Genomic DNA, 21,600 nt, shown 5'->3' on the forward strand with positions numbered 1-21,600 from the left:
GGATTTCTGAGCTCGCACAGCAGTGATGACCCCTCCAAGGACCGTGCTCTGATACCAAATGAAACGACCCGACTCTTTTGAAATAAACATGTGCGGAATTTTTTTTTTTTTTTATACTACTGAATATCTACTGAGTAAGAGAAATGCACATATATGCCCATACATATATGCACATCAATAAAATGGCTTTAAGGAAAATACTAGCTCAATTAACATGCATCATTAAATAAACTAATTAAATAAATACTAACCTAATTAAATGATCAACATGAAACCTAAACTAACAGTCTGAGTCATGCACTGTAATAATTAAATAAAACAATCGTATACAGACCACTGAACAATAATAAACAAATATCATGTTTAAAATATTTCATGACTAACTTAATTAAATGCAACACCTGAAATAAACTAGTTAAATGAATATTAATGCCAACCACCGAACACGAAGCAGCCTTCCATGAACCCTAATCTGTGCAGAAAAACGGGCAGCCATGGTTCATTTCGAACCAGACCAATCCTAGCCCATTCCAGCCCATGTCTGACCCTACCACTCGACCCTAGGGACCCCAAGGGACCCCTCTAACCATGGACCAGCAGCCCACCTAGCCATGGACATGAAAAACGTGAGTCATGATGCAAACCTTCAAGAACAAGATGCATAGATAGGAAACTGTGATGTTTTCTGAACTTTCTTGATATGAAACGAAGCACTCACACACACACATGATATTACACTAATATGGATCGAAAAAGTGAGAAAGAATCATGCCTTTCACCGTAGATATGGATTTAACACGTGTAGGACGGACTTCGGGACGACGGAACGACTTTGGCTTGCTTGGGACCTTGAAAACCGATCTACTATTGAGTTTTAGGGCTGAAGATCAACTGGAAAAGATGATGAATAGTTGGGGTGGCGGCTGGGAGCTTGGAGGCGTGGGGTTTGGGTAGTTTAGGGTTGTAATTTAGGATTTATAATGTGTAATATAATTAAAACAATTAATGAATGTTATATATATATAATATACAACTTAAAAAAACCCTAATTAAATATACATAAGATAATTTAGCTCAAAATCCCGAAAATACAATTTAGGGAATTTTTAAAGATACATAAAAGTCATTATTTTGGCTTAATTTGGATAAAAACGGGTCCTATAATTAAATAAAATTAAATACTAAATATTTTGGGGAAATATAACTCAAAATAATATTTTTGGGCTCATAAAAGACTCATAAAATAATTTAGGTAGAAAGTTGTCATCTCGTCCGTCCACGGTCCCGTCTACGCGCTAAAATAATCAAACTTTCATAAATCACTTAAAATTACTATTTATGGGTTAAACACTTAAAATTAAATTTAAAACATGCACAAATAATTCACATAATTTATTTAACCCATAAATCTAAAATATAAATAAATAATTTCCCTAATTATGCATGCGAATTTACGTATTTTAAATACCGGGTGTTACAATCTTAAAGCTCAAAAAAATTTATTTATATTAATTATGTTTAAATCAAGAAAGGTTTATTAACACAAAAACTCTTGTTAGATAATCTCATGTATCAATTGTGATACGGATGTTACATACGACCTTGTTCATGAAAAAATATTATTTTTTAATATCAAAATTATAGTTTTTAATTGTAAACATGTCTCGAGTCGACCATTCTCACTGATATATATTCGTGAGACCGTCTCATAGAAGACTTTAAAGGTGCTTGAAAAGTTTGTAAAAACTATAAATCACTTCTTGTATTTTAGCTAGATAAGTGTTTTTGACTATTTGTGAATATATGTTTCAGCTTCGACTCTTAATTTTTTAGCTAAAAGCTTAAGTAATATTGATTTTTTTTTCTACAATTTTGTCAATGGTTTAAATTATCATTTGACATTTTTATTCTTAAAAAGTTATGATATTTCAATACTACCCTCCATTTTTATAAATATTCGTGGAAATTCTTTATGATGTTAAATTTTATTTATAAATTAGTTTTTAAGAGTTTCAATAAAATTCAAATTATATTTTATTACAAAAATTTAAGCTTTAATAATATTTTATATCTTTTTATGATTTTCATTTGTAGTATTGTTTACATATTTTGTAAGTTTTTTTTATAAAATTAATCGTATATAAATTTTCAAGTATGCATATTGCAAAATAAATTTTTTTTTTTTTGAAAGGGTAAGATAAATTAATTTTGAAACAAAATAATAATAACAATTATTATTATTATAATATTATTATACACTGTTGATGGTTTTCGTATCTAAATGTTGATAGTTGAACTCTATAAAATGATACATATATTAAGAATTTTGTTGTCATTTTATTAGAAATCAAGCTTGGAGACAATTTTTCTCTAAACATTCCGGTTTGATTTGGACATATACTTTTAAAATTTTTTTAGTGTTTTATAAGATAAAAAAAACTTAAATTATGTGTTTGGATAAGATTTTTGTAAAATATTTTAAAAAAATGTTCTTCAATTATAATTTTTAAAAAACGTTTTAGAGGTGTTTTTAAAATGGAAATATGAAAGGCAAATATAAACAACATTATTTTTGAAATGTTAAAATATTTTTATAAAATAGTTGTTCAGACACATATTTGTTCTTAAAACAACTTTTAAATCATTTTATTAAAAAAAAAAGTTAAAAAAACATGTTTATAAAAATATTTTATAAGTACATGTCCCAACAAAATCTCAAATTTTAGCCGGTATTAGTTTTGAATATTTTTCGGAATGCTTCCTAGTTCCTACTTTTGCTTATCACTTACTTATCCATGATATTTTAAAATATATATATATATATATATATATATGTTCAAAATGAATAGAAGTTATTTCAAACATACACTTAGTTCACCAAAGAGTTAAGTTTTAAGAAAATATTACTATATATTTGTTTTCTTTAAAAACTTTCAACAAATGTTTGAAATTTCAGACTTGAAGAACTGAAATTAAGTAAATAAAACTGATGCCGGAGAATTGAAACAAAACTCACGCTCCAACGTACAGCTGATGTGTTTTTGCTTTTTAGGTGGTGCAAGGGTGCCGTTTAATTGTTTTCAGAAAATTGATGGTGTGAACTTTCAGCGAGTTTTTTTGATATTCTTTCATTTCAAATACGTCTTTTGATGGGTTTTTCAGCTCTTTTGGTTCAATAGACACCTGATATGTTGAAATAACATGTCTATGCAAACAATAAACATTAAACTTAAGAGATCAAATATCATTTTACACTTTGAATTACCATATCTTTAATTCGATTGCATGATTATAGTGAAGTGTATTGCATTTCCTTCAACGAAAAATATAGTTTATATCGTTTTCTGGTTATTGAACGTGTGATTTATTGTGTTATAATCACAATTTGAAATTGTTATATTCCATAATGTGTTTGATTCGGATGACGAGATTATTAAATTATTAGTAAATAAATGATTAAAATATGATTGATAGAGAAATATAATATATATGAGTAATAAAATAGTATTATTTTTGGTATAAATTTTGTGGGTGGTATAAATTAAGAATCTTTTCACCTTTTGACTAAATTACCCTTCTAACATATTTTAATTGCAATATTAACCATCTTTTGTTTGGGCTTTTTGTTTCTAAGCTAAAGGTCAATTTTGGATACAATAGAAATGTTTAAAAGATGAATTGTTAATACTAGGGGCAGAGAAGGATTTATTTTCCCATACTTTATTCCACCTAATCACAAAAAGGAATGATTGAGCGAGTTCACTAAAAAATGTACCAAACAAATAATAACTCAAAAAAAAAAGTCATAATCCCACATTATCATGCACACCAAACATAGCAGAGAAGATTGCCACGTTCCAAAAGAACCAAGAGCGAGGCAACTTCTTTTGAAGAAAACGATGTTTAACACTAGCCTCAACTCATATGTTTAGCTTTTACATCTCAAATCCCTCAACCCACCACCACCACCACCACCACCACCACCACCACCCAGTTTAAGTTATTTGGAAATTTGAAGATGGTTTACGTACTCATCAACAATGAAGAGTTTGATGGTTCTTGGATGAAAGTGTGCATGCATGCATATATGTGTGTTCGTGTACGATGAATATATTGTTATTGATCTTTCAACAGCATGCATGCAGCAACACAGTATATAACGAGCCGATAGTTTAACTCTCTATATTTAAGACAAATTTGTTCGCTTAGGTGCTTACAGGTTGATCAAAGTGTCTCCCAAGATAGAACGCTATCTCCAACTTCGATTAGTAGCACTACAAAATCGAAGCACTACGAACACTTGAAAGTGTTTAAGAAACTCAGACTCGATATGAGTATGCAAGAGAAGAAAAAATAATCTGAAATGAGCGAGTTGGAATGAATGCATATGGTGTCTATTTATATACGTTGGAAGGATGTATCAGACAGCCGCACCTCTTCGCTGCATGCATGGACGAAGAGACGCAATGCTTTGGACTGAAAAGACGCACTGGTTCGGACCCAAAAGTCGCGTCCGTTCACAAAAAAAAGATGCACTGATTCGGGCTGAATGGTTGCACTGTTTCGGAACAAAAATAAAATATTGAATTAATTTTTGTCCAAAAAAGTTATATCATGTCAAAGCTCAGCCCATCCCACGCCCGTGTCCATGTCGTGCCGGCCGGTCGGACGACGGCGGCGCGTGCGTGTGGCTAATGGTTCGAACCTAGCCTAGACTAGGTCCGCTCCCCTTAACAAACATGGGTACCCCTTGGGGCCCCAACCCCTTGTCTCATCTTAGGCATTATATAGTGTCATCTTTTCCCACATTTTACCAATGTGGGACAATGAGTATTAATCTCATTCACACCAATTTTCCCAACACTTGTCCAAACAAAATTTCCAACAATCCCCCACATGAATGTGATTTATGCGAATATGTATGCATATGCTAAAACAGAGTTTCTTGCGAAAAAATATTGCATGGGGAGAGGTAGCTTGCGGCTTTGAACCTTCCTTAGTGAAATACTATCGGATTTACTAGGCTGCCTAGTGAACTTGATGTCTTGAACTATTCAGCTGTTGATGTAAACCAAGACAACAGTATTCACACAATAATTTTGTTCTCACACTTTATTTGTTCTCACAGTTTTGTCCATTTTGGCCCTGGACAACATCTTGAATTCTTAAGTGTTTTATTGAAGCGGCCCGTCTTCACACTTAAATAGGTGACCTCCTATTATATGAGTATCCTGTCATACTCTATTTCTTATAGAAATATAGGAATCATTAAAATTTTGTTTAAAACTTAACCTCACTAGTTGCACAGGTTGCACTTTTATCCTAGGAATGAGAATATAACAAAGTTCTAAGTGCAAGCGAACATTCATAACTTGATTTTCCCATTGAACCAAGATCTTGGGATCTCCAATCTACAAGGTTGGGTTTCCGCTAAGAATATTCTTTAATTTTGTAGGTTTTAATCTCATTCCTATTGATAAGCAGTTTATTTGATCTCTACCTAAACCTTTTGTCAATGGATTCGCTAAGTTATCTTTTGATTTTACATAATCTACTGCGATAACTCCATTTGAGATCAACTGCCTAATGGTATTATGTCTTCGACGTATGTGTCTTGACTTACCATTATACATACTACTTTGTGCCCTACCTATAGCCGACTGACTATCGCAATGTATCATTATTGCTGGCACTGGTTTCGTTCAACATGGAATATCTTCTAGGAAATTATGGAGCCATCCCGCTTCTTCTCCCGCTTTGTCTAAAGCTATGAATTCTGATTCCATTGTTGAACGAGCTATACACGTTTGTTTAGAGGATTTCCATGACACAGCTCCTCCACCGATGGTGAATACATATCCACTTGTGGACTTCGAGTCTTTTGTGTCTGAAATCCAATTTGCATCACAAATCCTTCAAGTACAGAAGGATATGTTGCATAATATAATCCATAGTCCATTGAATACTTTAAGTATTTAAATACTCTTTCCAACGCTTTCCAATGATCATGGCTAGGATTACTTGTAAATCTACTCAATTTATTTATTGAGTATGCAATATCAGGACGAGTACAATTTGTAATATACATTAGACTCCCAATTATCCTTGCATATTGTTGTTGAGATACGGGTTCACCTCGATTTTTGGATAAATGTAAACTTAAATCCACGGGTGATCTTAACGGCGTAACATCATACGCGTTGAATTTCCTAAGTACTTTCTCAATATAATGAGATTGTGTTAGGATAATTCCTTCAGGTGCTTTTACAATCTTAATTCCTAAGATAACGTCTGCTTTTCCCATATCTTTCATATCAAAATGTTTTGTCAACATTTTCTTAGTTTTCATGATGATATCATGATTACTACCCATTATGAGCATGTCGTCTACATATAGACAAATAATTACATACGAGTCATGTGTGTCTTTTATATAAACACATTTATCACACTCATTAATCTTGAATCCATTTGACATCATTGTTTTGTCAAATTTTTCGTGCCATTGTTTAGGAGCTTTTTTTAGCCCATACAAAGATTTAATGAGTCGACACACTTTTCTTTCTTGACCGGGAGCAATGAATCCTTCAGGTTGTGCCATATATATTTCTTCCTCTAACTCGCCATTTAAAAAAGCCTTTTTTACATCCATTTGATGTATTTCGAGATTATTTAAAGCAGCTATTACTATAAGTACTCGAATAAACGTTATTCTCGTAACAGGTGAATATGTGTCGAAGAAATCCAACCCTTCTTTTTGTCTAAATCTTTTGGCCACCAACCTTGCTTTGTATTTTTTCACCGTTCCATCAGCTTTGTATTTCTTTTTTAAGATCCATTTGCATCCTAAAGGTTTGCTTCCCGGTGGAAGATCTACTAACTCCCAAGTATGATTTTGCATGATGGAATCTATTTCACTGTTTATGGCCTCTTTCCAAAGCGGAGCGTCAGGACTTGATAATGCTTCGCTTAAGGTCCTTGGATCATTTTCTATAGCATAACTAAGAAAATCAGGACCAAAAGTTTTAGCTCTCTTAGCTCTCTTACTACGCCTTGGTTCTTCACTTTCATGAGTTTCCTCATTAGTGGATTCATGAACTCTTTCGGAAGAACTCTTTTCTTTTCCTTCTTTATAAGGAAAGACGTTCTCAAAAAATGCAGCATTCCTTGATTCAATAATTGTATTCTCATGTATATCAAGAATTACTGACTTGTGCACTAGGAATCTATATGCAGTGTTGTTGTTTGCATATCCAATGAAGATGCAATCTACAGTCTTAGGTCCAATCTTTACTTGTTTTGGCTTTGGTATTTCTACTTTTGCCAAACACCCCCACACTTTCAAGTATTTGTATGAGGGTTATGTACTTTCCACAATTCGTAAGGAGTTTCATTCTTATTTTTATGTGGAATTTTGTTAAGAATATGATTTGCCGAAAGTATTGCTTCCCCCCACAAGTTTTGGGGTAGTCCAGGACTTATTAGCATGACATTCATCATTTCTTTCAGAGTACGGTTTTTCCTTTCCGCAACACAATTAGATTGTGGTGAATAAGGAGCAGTTGTTTGATGAATAATGACAGATTCATTGCAAAATTCTTCAAACGGAGCAACATATTCACCTCCTCTATCACTTCGAATTTTCTTTATTCGTTTGCCTAATTGATTTTCAACTTCATTCTTATAGGTCTTAAATGCTTCAAGAGCTTCATCTTTGCTTCTTAAAAGAAACACATAACAGAATCTTGTGCAATCATCTATGAATGTAATAAAGTACTTTTTTCCACCTCTAGTTTGTACAAACTTTAAATCACAAACATCGGTGTGAATTAGTTCTAGAGGTATTGTACTTCTTTTCACGGTATGAAAAGGTACTTTTGTTAATTTAGCTTCAACACATACTTCACATTTGTAGTTTGAATCAATCTTAGTCCTTGGAATAAGATTTAGTTTTCCAAGTTTTCTCAAAGTATTGAAGTTAACATGTCCTAATCTAGTATGCCATAAATTAGAACATTCAACCAAGTAATTCAAAACATTAACTTTATTACTTTCAAGATCACGAAGTACAGTCATTACATTAATCTTGAATAGTCCCTTTTCTATATATCCTTTCCCTAGGAACTGTCCATTTTTCATGATTACAACTTTTCCAGCATCAAAAACTATTCTAAATCCGGCCTTAACAAGCCTAGAACCGAATACAAGATTCTTTCTTATTTCCGGAACATGAAGGACATAAATAAGAGTAAGCTCTTTTTCCGAAGTCATCTTGATCACCACTTTTCCTAATCCAACGATCTTAGAAGTCGCATTGTTACCCATATAGAGCTATCGTCCACTTATAGGAGTATACTTTGAGAATAGATCCTTGTCAGCACAGACATGTCGCGTTGCTCCGGTATCGATAAACCATTCTTTGGAATGATCAACCATGTTAGCCTCGAAGATTACTGCTGACAAATCTATCTCAGACAAATCAATAGACACAGATTTGTGTTGGACCACATTTGCCCGGTACTGATTGTCCTTCTTCGGTAAGCGACAATCCTTGGCTTTGTGGTTCGTTTTTCCACAGTTCCAACAGGTTCCTTTCCACTTCTTATTTTTCCCTTGCATTACATCTTTCCCAAACTTTTTCCTCTTCTTCATAGCGTTCGGCTCTACCAAGTTTGCCTTTGCTTCCATCGGCATCTTACCAGCTTTGATATCCGCTTTGCGATTGTCTTCCTCAATTCGCAGCCTGACGATCAAGTCCTCGAGCCCCATTTTCTTGCGTTTGTGCTTTAAATAATTCTTGAACTCCTTCCATAAGGGTGGCAGTTTTTCGATTACAAATACAAAGCAAGGTTGGTGGCCAAAGGATTTAGACAAAAAGAAGGGTTGGATTTCTTCGACACATATTCACCTGTTACGAGAATAACGTCTATTCGAGTACTTATAGTAATAGCTGCTTTAAATAATCTCGAAATACATCAAATGGATGTAAAAACGGCCTTTTTAAATGGTGAGTTAGAGGAAGAAATATATATGGCACAACCAGAAGGATTCATTGCTCCCGGTCAAGAAAGAAAAGTGTGTCGACTCATTAAATCTTTGTATGGGCTAAAACAAGATCCTAAACAATGACATGAAAAATTTGACAAAACAATAATGTCAAATGGATTCAAGATTAATGAGTGTGATAAATGTGTTTATATAAAAGACACACATGACTCGTATGTAATTGTTTGTCTATATGTAGACGACATGCTCATAATGGGTAGTAATCATAATATCATCATGAAAACTAAGAAAATGTTGACAAAACATTTTGATATGAAAGATATGGGAAAAGCAGACGTTATCTTAGGAATTAAGATTGTAAAAGCGCCTGAAGGAATTATCCTAACACAATCTCATTATATTGAGAAAGTACTTAGGAAATTCAACGCGTATGATGTTACGCCGTTAAGATCATCCGTGGATTTAAGTTTACATTTATCCAAAAATCGAGGTGAACCCGTATCTCAACAACAATATGCAAGGATAATTGGGAGTCTAATGTATATTACAAATTGTACTTGTAACGCCCCAAAATTATCTTAATGGACTTTATTTGAGATAATCAGAGATTTTAGAAGTCGAGGGCCGATTCGATTTGGATCAGGGACTAGAATGCAATTTTTGGAATTTTCAGGGACTAAAATGCAATAAATGGATTTATTAGATATTTAAGCATGTAATTGGATTTATTTTCACTCCCATCCCTTCTCCTCCATCGCCTCTCGCCCCATTTCAATTCCAAGCTTTGGGATTTCCATTTTAGCTCGATCCGTCCGTTGGAATTTGATCTGAAGTTGATATCTACGATCACAGCGACGAGTGCTCCGTTTGGAAGTAAGTATATCTTAATTCTGAGAAGTTTGAAATTTTGGACGTTGTTAGAATTGATTTATATTCGGAGAGGATGATTATGAGATAACTGTGATAGTATATTTAAGACGGTTCGAAGAATTAACGACGATTGAAATTGATATGATTTTTGTTGTGAAATTTCGAAAATGGAGCTTTTAGATTTTAAGGATTTGAATTGTTTTGATGTTATTGAGATGATTATGAGTATATTGGATTGTTGAAGTGCTGTCTGCATTTTCGTTTTGATCAGAATATAGCCGTTATGCCGTCAGTTTGAGTTTTAGATATCGTTTCGATGTTTTGATCGTATCGAGTTTGATTGAGCTTTTGATGTCGATATTGATCCTTTGATGTCGATATTGATCCTTATGACTTTTTCTGATAGATTGAATTGAAGTCAGCAGAGTTGCGAGATAGCAGCTTTGGTCAGTTTGGAAGATTGAAGTCGGTACAGTATCGATTTTCTTATTTATCAATCGAAGAAGTTTGATTGAGTTTTGAATGAATTGTTTTGGATATTGATTATTATCCTTATTATTGATTTTCAGATTGAAGTACCTTCGAAGTGAATAAGGTAAAAGACGACTTAGACTTGAATGGAACGATTAACTCGAATTAGACTGGATTCGAGTGTTCCAAAGAAATACTTGCATGATTGAATGCTTATTTGAAATCATGATTGAATGCTTAGTTGAAATCATGATTGAATGCTTATTTGAATGGGTTATTGAATTTATGATTGAATGCATGAGATGACATATGCATTCATATTGAGCTGAATGATTATTCGTTTTGAATTAGACGATCTGGTGATTATAGTTGAGTGACATTGGTTACCAGATTTTTATCAATTGTTGAGAAACACTCTCTATAATGCTCCGGAGTCTAGAGGATTAAAATATGCCTCGTCCACCTCGAGAGGGTATTCGGTGTGATTGTTGGATATTTTAAACTCGGGATCCCAAACCGAAGAAAGAAAGAAAGAAGAATTCCATTTGATTATCTGAGTCTGATAATCCAAAAGTTTTAAAGACATGCATATCATTTTAATTCAGTACTTGAATGAATTACTTGAATTATATCTGAAATTGATATACGAGGTGAATTGATGCATATCATGTTTGATATGTTTATTTGATATAGCATGTTGTCTCTTTTACTGGGAATTGTATTCTCACCGGATTATCCGGCTGTTGTCTTTGTTTGTATGTGTACTTGGCAACAGGTGGGGCAGGATCGAGTCAGAGACGACAGGGATAGAACGAGAATGAAGATTAGAAGTGAGACTTCGAAATAGAATTGGAAATGCATGCCAATCTAGTTTATGTTTTGAAATCATGTTAGAATTCGAATGAGTTGTATTTGTTTTGGAAGTATTGAATATTAGAATCGATTTCGATTGATGACTATTGATTATCGAAGATAGTTCATTGATTGCATGTTACTAGATTTGGAATCGAGCAGGATAGAATTATGAAGTATGATTTGATTATGGATTAATGCATGAAGTTAAGCTATGCATGTTGAATGATTTATGGATTGGAGTTTGAAGCATTGCCCTGTTTCTGTTAATTTTCCTGTTGCCCAGGATGCGCTCGATCCTATGAAATGCTGGGATCGAGCGCAGCCCCTGTAAAATTTTCGATTAAGGCAGCCACTTGGAAGGACTCACTGATCATCATCCCTTCAGCCATTATATCATGGAGGATGATTTGGAACTCTTGCACTTGGCTAATCACCGTCTTGGCATCAACCATTTTGAACTCGAGAAACTTACCGACTACGAACTTCTTCGTGCCAGCATCCTCTGTCTTGTACTTTTTCTCTAAGGATTCCCACAGTTGCTTAGCAGTCTTGGTTGCAGAATATACACTATACAACGTATTGTCCAACCCATTCAGTATGTAGTTTCGGCACAAGAAGTCGCCGTGACACCATGCATCGAAAGCAGATCTTGTTTGTGTGTCAGCATCCGGTGCCGGAACAACAACAACTTCCTTCAAAAACCTTGCAAGATGAAGTGTTGTGAGGTAAACCAACATCTTCTGCTGCCATGTCTTGAAGTCAGTACCGGAGAACTTTTCAGGTCTCTTGGCATGCGCATTAGAAGCAGAAGGGGCCGTGACAACAGCCGGTGTAACAAGCGACGGCGTAACAGGGGGCGTAACAGAGGGCGACGGGAATTTGGCAGAAGGATCAGTAGCCATCATACGAAATTTGTCTTAAACTTGTTATTGATCTTTCAACAGCATGCACGCAGCAACACAGTATATAGCGAGCCGAGAGTTTAACTCTCTATCTTTAAGACAAATTTGCCCGCCTAGGTGCTTACGGGTTGATCAAAGTGTCTCCCAAGATAGAACTCTATCTTCAACTTCGATTAGTAGCACTACAAGATCGAAGCACTATGAACACTTGAAAGTGTTTAAGAAACTCAGACTCGATATGAGTATGTAAAGAAGAAAAGAGAATCAGAAATGAGCGAGTTGGAATGAATGCATATGGTGTCTATTTATAGACGTTGTAAGGATGTATCAGACAGCCGCACCTCTTCGCTGCATGCATGGACAAAGAGACGCAATGCTTTGGACTGAAAAGACGCACTGGTTCGGACCCAAAAGTCGCGTCCGTTCACAAGAAAAGATGCACTGATTCGGGCTGAATGGTTGCACTGTTTCGGAACAAAAATAAAATATTGAATTAATTTTTGTCCAAAAAAGTTATATCATGTCAAAGCCCAGCCCAGCCTACGCCCGGTCGAACGATGGCGGCGCGCGTGGCTAATGGTTCGAACCTAGCCTAAACTAGGTCCGCTTCCCTTAACAAATATGGGTACCCCTTGGGGCCCCAACCCCTTGTCTCATCTTATGTATTATATATTGTCATCATTTCCCATATTTTACCAATGTGGGACAATGAGTATTAATCTCATTCACACCAATTTTTCCAATACTTGTCCAAACAAAATTTCCAACATATATACGTGCAGTGTATTTCAGTGTGTGCAGTGTGCATACATGAGTAAAAATCACAATGATCGGAAAGCAAAATTGCTGGAAAAATTATGTCGCGCAGTTTACCTCCCTTTTAAAATGACAATGCATACTTTTAAGGTTTTGTTTTTGAAACAGTGGCCATATTTTGGTAATCGAAATCTTTTTATTAGTTATTAAAAAAAAACTCTCATAATTTATGAAAAACCTTATGTTATGTTAATGCACACGTGTAAATCTATTTTCACAACCTTGTAAGGTGTTCGAGAAAAAGAAAGTCTTTTTATGTAATGTGACGAAGTTATGCTATTTATGGGTTTTGACTTTTGAGTTGGAGTGTTTCCACCAACTCGACCGATTTCGAGTTGGGGCATCTCTACTAACTCGAGGGTCGAATAAGTTCAGGTGCGGTTGACGCAAGGCCCGTCAAAAAATTTATCAACTTGAACCGAATTAAACTAACCCGATTTATCCGATTTGATTTTTATTTGTTACCAATATAATTTTAAAAAATATCAAAACACGTAATAATAATAATAATAAAAATAATAATAATAATAATAATAATATTTTGATTTAAACACACAATAACAAAATCTATTTGAAAGTCTAAAGGTATGAAATTTAAAGTCACAAACTACCCCTCTTGATGTAGGGTGTAAATTATTTTTTGACATCACATGTTGTTGGGTTGTAATAATTGTCCTTGCTGGATTTAACTATCGAACTATGACGTTTAAGTTGATTTACTATTCAAAAGAGTTGAGTTGCATCATTGTCACCAGCTATAACTTTTGGTAAAACGGCAATCGCTCGGTCCTACAATTGATATCAAAGTCAATGTCATGAGTTTGATTCTCATTGATTGCATGGAATGCAATTAATGACAGAGATATAGTTGAGGTGAAATAATTGTCCCTACTGGGTGGAGAAATCGAGCATGATATTTGAGCTGTTGTATGATTTAAAAAAGTTGACTTGCATCATTACCAACAACTATGATTTAAAACATTTGAGTTGTTTCATTACCACCAATTATAACTTTTGGTAAAACGACAAGCGTTCGATCCTACACATGCATTCATGTTGCATCAATACCTTAATGTCCGGAATTGTTGAAAATTTTCGGGGAAAAAAACTCGAAACGAAAGATTTAGAGGAAACTTTCGCTCCAAAAATTATGTCATGGAATTTCCAAGCAACGCGGGGGACATCATCTGTACTGTTTTCATGAAATGGCATGAACTTTCAGCGAGTTTTCTAATATCTTTGATTCTTTTAATTCTACGCGTTTTTTGATGATTTCTTCGCACTTTTTCATATACATACATTAAAAATAAATGATTGAAGATATACATACATTAAAAATAAAAGATCAAAGATCACATATTGAATTATTAGATTATTTATTTATTTGTATATTCATATTGAAGTGTTTTTTTTTTTTTTTTCCTTCAACCAAGAAGCAAGATTATATAGTTTTATGATTATTGATTTTGTGATTTATTGTGTTATTACATTAACAAGTTGAGATTGATTGTATATTGAGAGAATACTACCACATTTCGAAAATACCAAGAGCTGGACAAAATATTCTTAAAGAAATGATGTCCAACTCAAATTTGAGAAAATCAAAATGAAAAATATAAAGATCAAATGAGCAATACATCACTAATAACATAACACAATATCTTTCTCCAAAAAACATATACACAATCAACAAAGAATATCCTCTTTTAGCATAATGCATATATAGAAAACAGAAAAACAACGAGATCAGAGGGAAAAAGTTTTAAAAAATGTAATAGATATATAAAACACAGACACGATGTCCGAATAAAACTGAAATATCATAACGAAAATGGCTTCGCATATACATCGAAAGGTTCACATGCAGTCAACTGTGGCTCCTGTTGACAAGAAAAACGAATAAGATCATGAACAGTGGCTATGCCAACAAAAAAGACAATCGAAAAGATGCACTGAATCAGAAGAGCTTCTAGATTTTAAACATAAACAACAATGCTTGATCAAAGAATCACATTTGTTGAAGAAAAACATCCATAGGATGCTCTACATAGGAATAGCATCGTACGTGATTCATAACAAAGTTTGGTCCCAACTCGTGGTTTTGAAAACTTTAGAGTTCTTACATGTTTTATGCATCATTGCTGCGTGGAAATACACAAATTTTTATGTAAATATAAATGCTGAATTTTAAAGCAATAAAGTATGTTGTATAGAGAATTCTAACAAAATATTCAAGAGCTAGGACTCTTATAATCTATTCTCGATATCCATAGAATTTCACGACACTTTTACAACTGTGAAAATATATTAGGATTTAGGATGAATAAGCTATAAACTTTTTCTAAGAATAATTCCAAAACATATCTTTTGATTTATAACAGTACCTGTCTGAGGCCGCCAGTACTAACACTTCCTCCTGTGAGAAGCATTGTAAGAAGCGATGTAACAGCACCATCCCCAAGACTGCCACCTCCTGAACTGCCAGCATCTCGAATAGCTGTACGCATGGCAGTTAATATGGTCCCATAAGTGGTTCCATGCCCACGCTCAATGGCTTGAATAAAACAGAAGGTCATGGCACCTGTTGAAGTGATTTTTGATAGGGCCTAACAGAAAGATAGAAAAAAAAAGAAGCTTAATATGTTTCTTGTTCCGTAAAATAATATGTTAATTTTCCTATCAACATTCTGAACTTACAGAGGTATCAGCTGAAGTTTGATCATCATCACAACCACTAAACGAAATTACCTCACCACCATTTGATCCTTTCCACACACCCGATCGAGGACGATGGTCCTCCCATACATATTGTCCACTCCTGTTTTGACATAAGTAGCATCCAGGATGAGCATCATTATTCTGAGTCTACTTGACTAAATGCCACCTTGAAAGCATTCAGAAATTTCAACTTTCAAGAACTCTCGTTTTACAAATCAATGAAAACACCAGCCTCCAAGCATTCTTAAATTCTAGATACTTCCCACGGTTCGCTTGACATTTTGATCAAACACCAGATAAAATTCCTCTTTGTGTCATGGTAATGTCTCTTCAAGAAATAATTCATAAATAGCAATGAGATGGTGACTGTAACACTGATCATAGAACAGCATCACCTTAAGCAGGTTGAAACTTGAAGGCATTGATATTTTGTTCCAACCAGCCTTTTCTTGGATGATTAACTTGTGAAAGTGAGGAACACACTTGGTCATTACGAGGTTCAGTTTTATGCCCAAAAAAAAAAAACTCCTTAATGGATTACCCTTCAGTGCACCCCAATTGACACGAGTAACTAATGGATACCCAAACAAGATTAACAAGAACATAATATTACCCTACCAGGTAAGTGACTGAAGAAACAACCTATTTCAGTTTTAAATGAGTACCGATTCCATTTATATCAAACCCAAGAAACATTCCAGGTCTAGGAACCAAGTGCCCACAGTTTTCCCACTTTAATTTAGTGGTTCTGGTGTCAGTACCCTAATTTAGAGAAATAATGGGCTTGGCCACGTAATAGCTTGAAAATTAAAGCCCGACTCCATTAAGTGTTATATCTCAAGCTAATTATGAGGACTATTAGTTGCTGCCTGTATAAGGGGAAATGAGGGTAAAACAAATATAGATAACACTGAAAGCGAGATGAATTTATTGGCAACTTAAACCCTCACTTCTCTAATATCTTTGGCAGATGACAGTATGATGTGATATCTTACTTTGGCACCATTTATTCTCGATAATTTTATGAGATACCTACCAGTCGTGATTCAGAAAAGCACTACCATTCTACTTCTAGACATGATAGAAACACGGGATTATGCTACTCTTGATGAAAGGTGTTTTAACCCTACCTATTCATCCGGCATAGAAACGGTAAATCAAGAACTGTTCCGCTATGACAAGCATCTATTATGGCATGGAGCTTTACACCGTGAGGTAGAGGTCTCACAATAGATGCATTAATCTCGTCATCTACAATCATACCCTGTGTTTCAAAGTCAAGAGGACATAAGGTTTCATCATATCCATCAACTTCATCTCCATTGTAGTTCCTTTGCCTTGAACCATGGCCAGAATAATGAAACACCAAGGAATCTCCTGGTTGACATCCTTGTACAAGCCAATACAATGCCATTCGCATATTTTGCTTTGTTGGAATTCTGTAGGGATCTCTTTCTTCTTCTGCATTTGGATTGAATATGAAAGACATGAGAGACCATTTATTCAGAAAATGCCATGATAGAAACCATTTTGTGCAACTTCCCCTATTCCATGACAATTACTGACTAAAAACCTTTTTAAATACAAAACATGGTGGTAGCAACCAACGCAAAGAAAAAACATCCACTTCATAGTACTTGTGGCCACAAGGACCAAAACCAAATGCACCTACAGCCACAAGAAAAATGATGAAATCCCCCCTCAGATGGGGGCAGCTAAAAGGGTAAGACAGAGCTTGACTCTGATTTCCTGAAGTTAAAAAATAATCCCCTCATACTCATGAAAACACCTACACCTTCATTCTTCTAACTAATTTCATTCTATAGTGGGAAAGAAATAGCTCAAATGAGTTCCTCGATACCAAAAACGAATAAGAACGTTTCAATAGAGACAAGACCACAGAGCATCAATTTAGCATTATCAGAGTATCCCACTAGTCTATCGATGGAAGAAGTCCCACAATGTAGCAGGAATTAACCTTTAACAATGTTTGCATCGAAAATTCTCCCAGCACTCATCAAGTACCACAGCATAAATCACAAGAGTCCAGGGAAAACAAAGAAGATATCAGCACTTCAAGTTTTACCAAAGCACTAAACATCTTTGTGTCAATTCCCAAACTTTTCGAGAAAAGAGAACACAAATAGCCACATATATACAAAAGGACAAAAAAATTGCAAAAGAGAAACGGATTCTTCACAATCTTTCTTGATTTACCATTGAGCATAAGAATCGAAGCTTCTGGAAACTGGAACTTATTCATCAAGAGATATTTCATGCACTTGGCATCATTTAAGCACCCCTTCAGCTCGTGGCGGGAGAACCTATAGGATATACCAACGATCACAGCTCTTTTACGGCCGTGAGGATTCGGCGGGGGATTCGGAGGCGCGTGGTTGTAAGGAGAGGGAGGTGGTGGTGGTCCTTGAGTCGGCGGCGCTTGATGTGGTGGCGGTGGAGCGTTACGAGGGTCGCCTACCTGCGTAACAGCCTGACAAATGGCACAGCGGATGGATCGGGCGCCGGGCGGCAGCTGCAATGGAGTGCGACAGTTGGAGCAATTAACTAACATGAACATGGCGGCGACGGCGGCGGGAGTGCTCTAATGATCGCCGGTTTGGAAAGGAAGAATGGTCAAAATACAGACTCTCAAACACAACGCGGAGAGGTTTAGGTGGATTTTTGGATCTCTTTCGTATTAATTAGACTACGTTTGGTTTGTATGATATAATAAGTAATGGATAAGTAATATAATGTAAATTAAAAATAAATAAGAAAAATTAGTTAATATATTATTTGATTTGATAGATAGATTATAATTTATTTGATTTAATTGATGTAAAATTATTAATTAAAAAAAGATAAATAATATGACGAAAATAATGCGAAATTGATTAGAATAAATTATAAATACATCAAACCAAACAATGTCAATAATATAGTATATTGTTTTTAAAAAAAATAGTAAAGTATACATAAATCATATATATATATATATATATATATATATATATTTTAATCATCACATTTATTTCTATCTAAAAGGGGAGATGTTATGCTACATCAGATAATCTTTATCACATTTATTTCTACCTAGAGGGGAGATGCTATGATGCACCAGGTGATCCTCACCCCGGGTGATGTAGGATAGCCCGAACGTTCCTAGAGCAACTTACAATTCTAGAACCTCCTTGTGTAGTTGTGTTAATGTTTAATGTCAACGTGAAAACCTAAATGAACACTATATCTCTTTTTATGTGCTTCTTATTTTTACAAACAAACATAATTAATGATATATTCAGGTGCGGCCCTTGGGGAAGGGCGGGCAGGGCACGCGCCCAGGGTCCCATTTTTGGGTGGGTCCCCAAATAATTTTAAAACTTTTATTATTATTATATATATTATAATTATTATATATTGTGGGATCTATTAATTATTTTATATTTGTTGAAAATATATATAAATATATATTATTATTTATTGTTGAATGTTGAAGGTTGAAAGTTGAAAATTGAGTTGTAAAATATTGAAAATTAGTGTGTGATGATGTAATTAATGATGTATTAATTTTTGACTAATCTCCAATTGAGATCTATAAATAGGTCTCTCCATTTGTGTAGAAAAACACAATTGTGAAGAGAGAAAAATTTTATAAAGTGTAGAATTTGATAAATTTTGAGTTTTTGAGTTTTTACTTTTTACCGTAAATTTTTACTTTTTCACAACACGTTATCAGCACGATCGCTCGAAGGTTCTCTATATTTTCCGACGCTCCAAAATACAAGAAGAAGTCAAAAATATTCAACAAGTAAGAATTTTTATTTTACTGTTTATATATTTTTATTGTGTATATATTAATATAATATCATGTTATGAAAAAATAAGTTTTTTTCAAAACTTGTTATAAATCCTGGGAGGATGTTAAGACGACATCCCACACTCCCGGTAAGGGATACGACAAGTATAAAAGCCTCTAAGGTTTTTAAACAATAACGTGATATATATTTATTATATATATTAACTATATTAATATATAATTTCATGTTATTATATAAAAGGTTGTCTATGACACTGACCTTATAATAACGTGATATGATATATATTATTGTGTATTTATATACTAACCATATTTGTATAATCTCATGTTATTATATAAAAGGTTGTCTACGACACCGATCTTATAATAATGTGATATGATATACTATACCTGACTTTATAATAACTATATTGGTATAATTTCACAACATTATATAAAAAGCTGTCTACGACACTGACCTTATAATAATGTGATATGATATACATAATTATTTAATTATGATTATCATTATATGCATTACATGATTATCACGAATTTTTATTCAACACATACTCAATTTTTTCTTTACCCCCAACGGTCACAAACGGTAACAAAACGGCTAGTTTTTGCCCTATAAATATGTTCACTCAAACTCATTTTCAATCACACCAAATTCATTCTTTCTCTCAAAATATTTTATCCTCGGTTTTTTCGAAGATGGAGATGATGACATTTATAAGGATATTTTTCATAACGACTATGATCATCATGCTCACGAGTCTTTTACTCACCAGCGATTTTCCAACACATATTTTTTCTCTATTTGTATACGCACTTGTAATTTACGTTCTTTCATTATTTTGTATTGTCATATTTATGGAAATTAACTAATAAAATGCATTGTTATTTTCTAGTACCACCATGTCGAACTTGGCGAAACTCGAATTCATTGCACTTGATATAACCGGAAAGAATTATATGTCATGGACCCTCGATGTAGAAATGCATCTCGAGTCATTGGGTCTTAACGAAACTATCAAAGAAAATAACATATCATCCTCACAAGATAAAGCAAAAGCGATGATATTTTTACGCAGACATCTTGATGAGGGGTTGAAATGTGAATATTTGACCGAAAAAGACCCAATGATTTTGTGGAAAGGGTTAAAAGAACGTTTTGAGCATATACGGGAAGTTATACTTCCGACCGCACGAGATGAATGGAATACTTTAAGATTCCAAGATTTTAAAAAGGTGAGTGATTATAATTCTGCGATGTATCGAATTGTCTCACAGCTGAAATTTTGTGGGCATAATATTACTGAGATGGAAATGCTTGAAAAGACATTTTCCACATTCCACGCATCAAATATAACTCTACAACAGCAATATAGAGTGCGTGGATTTTCAAGATACTCAGAACTCATCGCATGTTTACTCGTGGCGGAAAAGAATAATGAATTGCTCATGAGAAATCATCAGTCCAGACCTACTGGTTCAACGGCATTTCCTGAAGCAAATGTCGTAAGTAAAAATGAAAACCAAAATCAAAGATATAGACAAGATTTTGGTCGAGGTCGTGGACGAGGACGTGGGCGTGGACGTGGGCGTAGAAATGATCGCGGTCGTGGTCGAGGCCGTGGATTTGAAAATAAAAGAGATAGTTATTTCAATAACTCATCTCAAAGGAACGTCACGAACCACCCACAAAAGAGGCAGCATGATAATACGGGTGAAAATGAAAATCATCCAAAAAGAACTGAGAGTGTTTGTTATAGATGTGGCACTCCAGGACATTGGTCAAGAACTTGTCGAGCCCCTGAGCATCTGTGTAAGCTCTATAAAGATTCAATAAAGGGGAAAGAAAAAGAGACCAATTTTACTGAAAACATTGACCATGCAAGTGGTTCAATGAATTTAGACGCTGCCTACTTTTTGAATGATTTCGAAGATATTGATTAAGAGGGTGTTTGGAAGAGCTTAAAAGCTCTTTCAAACAGCTTATAAGTTGTTTGAGAGCTTTTAAGCTCTCAAATTTTGTTTGGCAAATTTTTTTAAAAACAGCTTATAAGCTGTCAAAATAAGTTGTTTGACAGCTTATAAGTTGTTTTTAAAAAAGTAAGTGGGGAGGTACTTTTTTCAAAAAGATCTTATTTTAATATTCTA

At 34.3% G+C, this 21,600-nt stretch overlaps 1 protein-coding gene across 1 annotated transcript; it reads right to left on the reverse strand.

Moving 5' to 3' along the window:
- Positions 1-14,536: 14,536 nt before the first annotated feature.
- On the reverse strand, positions 14,537-18,325 carry LOC140862663 (metacaspase-1). The gene is made up of 5 exons (XM_073265693.1): positions 17,856-18,325; positions 16,769-17,099; positions 15,618-15,738; positions 15,305-15,526; positions 14,537-14,800 (listed from the first exon to the last, which is right to left on the reverse strand). The coding sequence occupies exons 1-5, from the start codon at positions 18,214-18,216 to the stop codon at positions 14,741-14,743; spliced, it is 1,095 nt and encodes a 364-aa protein (XP_073121794.1). The 5' UTR covers positions 18,217-18,325; the 3' UTR covers positions 14,537-14,740.
- Positions 18,326-21,600: the final 3,275 nt, after the last annotated feature.

Source organism: Henckelia pumila, chromosome 4 (assembly GCF_033568475.1).
Source record: "Henckelia pumila isolate YLH828 chromosome 4, ASM3356847v2, whole genome shotgun sequence".
Classification (NCBI taxonomy): Eukaryota; Viridiplantae; Streptophyta; class Magnoliopsida; order Lamiales; family Gesneriaceae; genus Henckelia; species Henckelia pumila.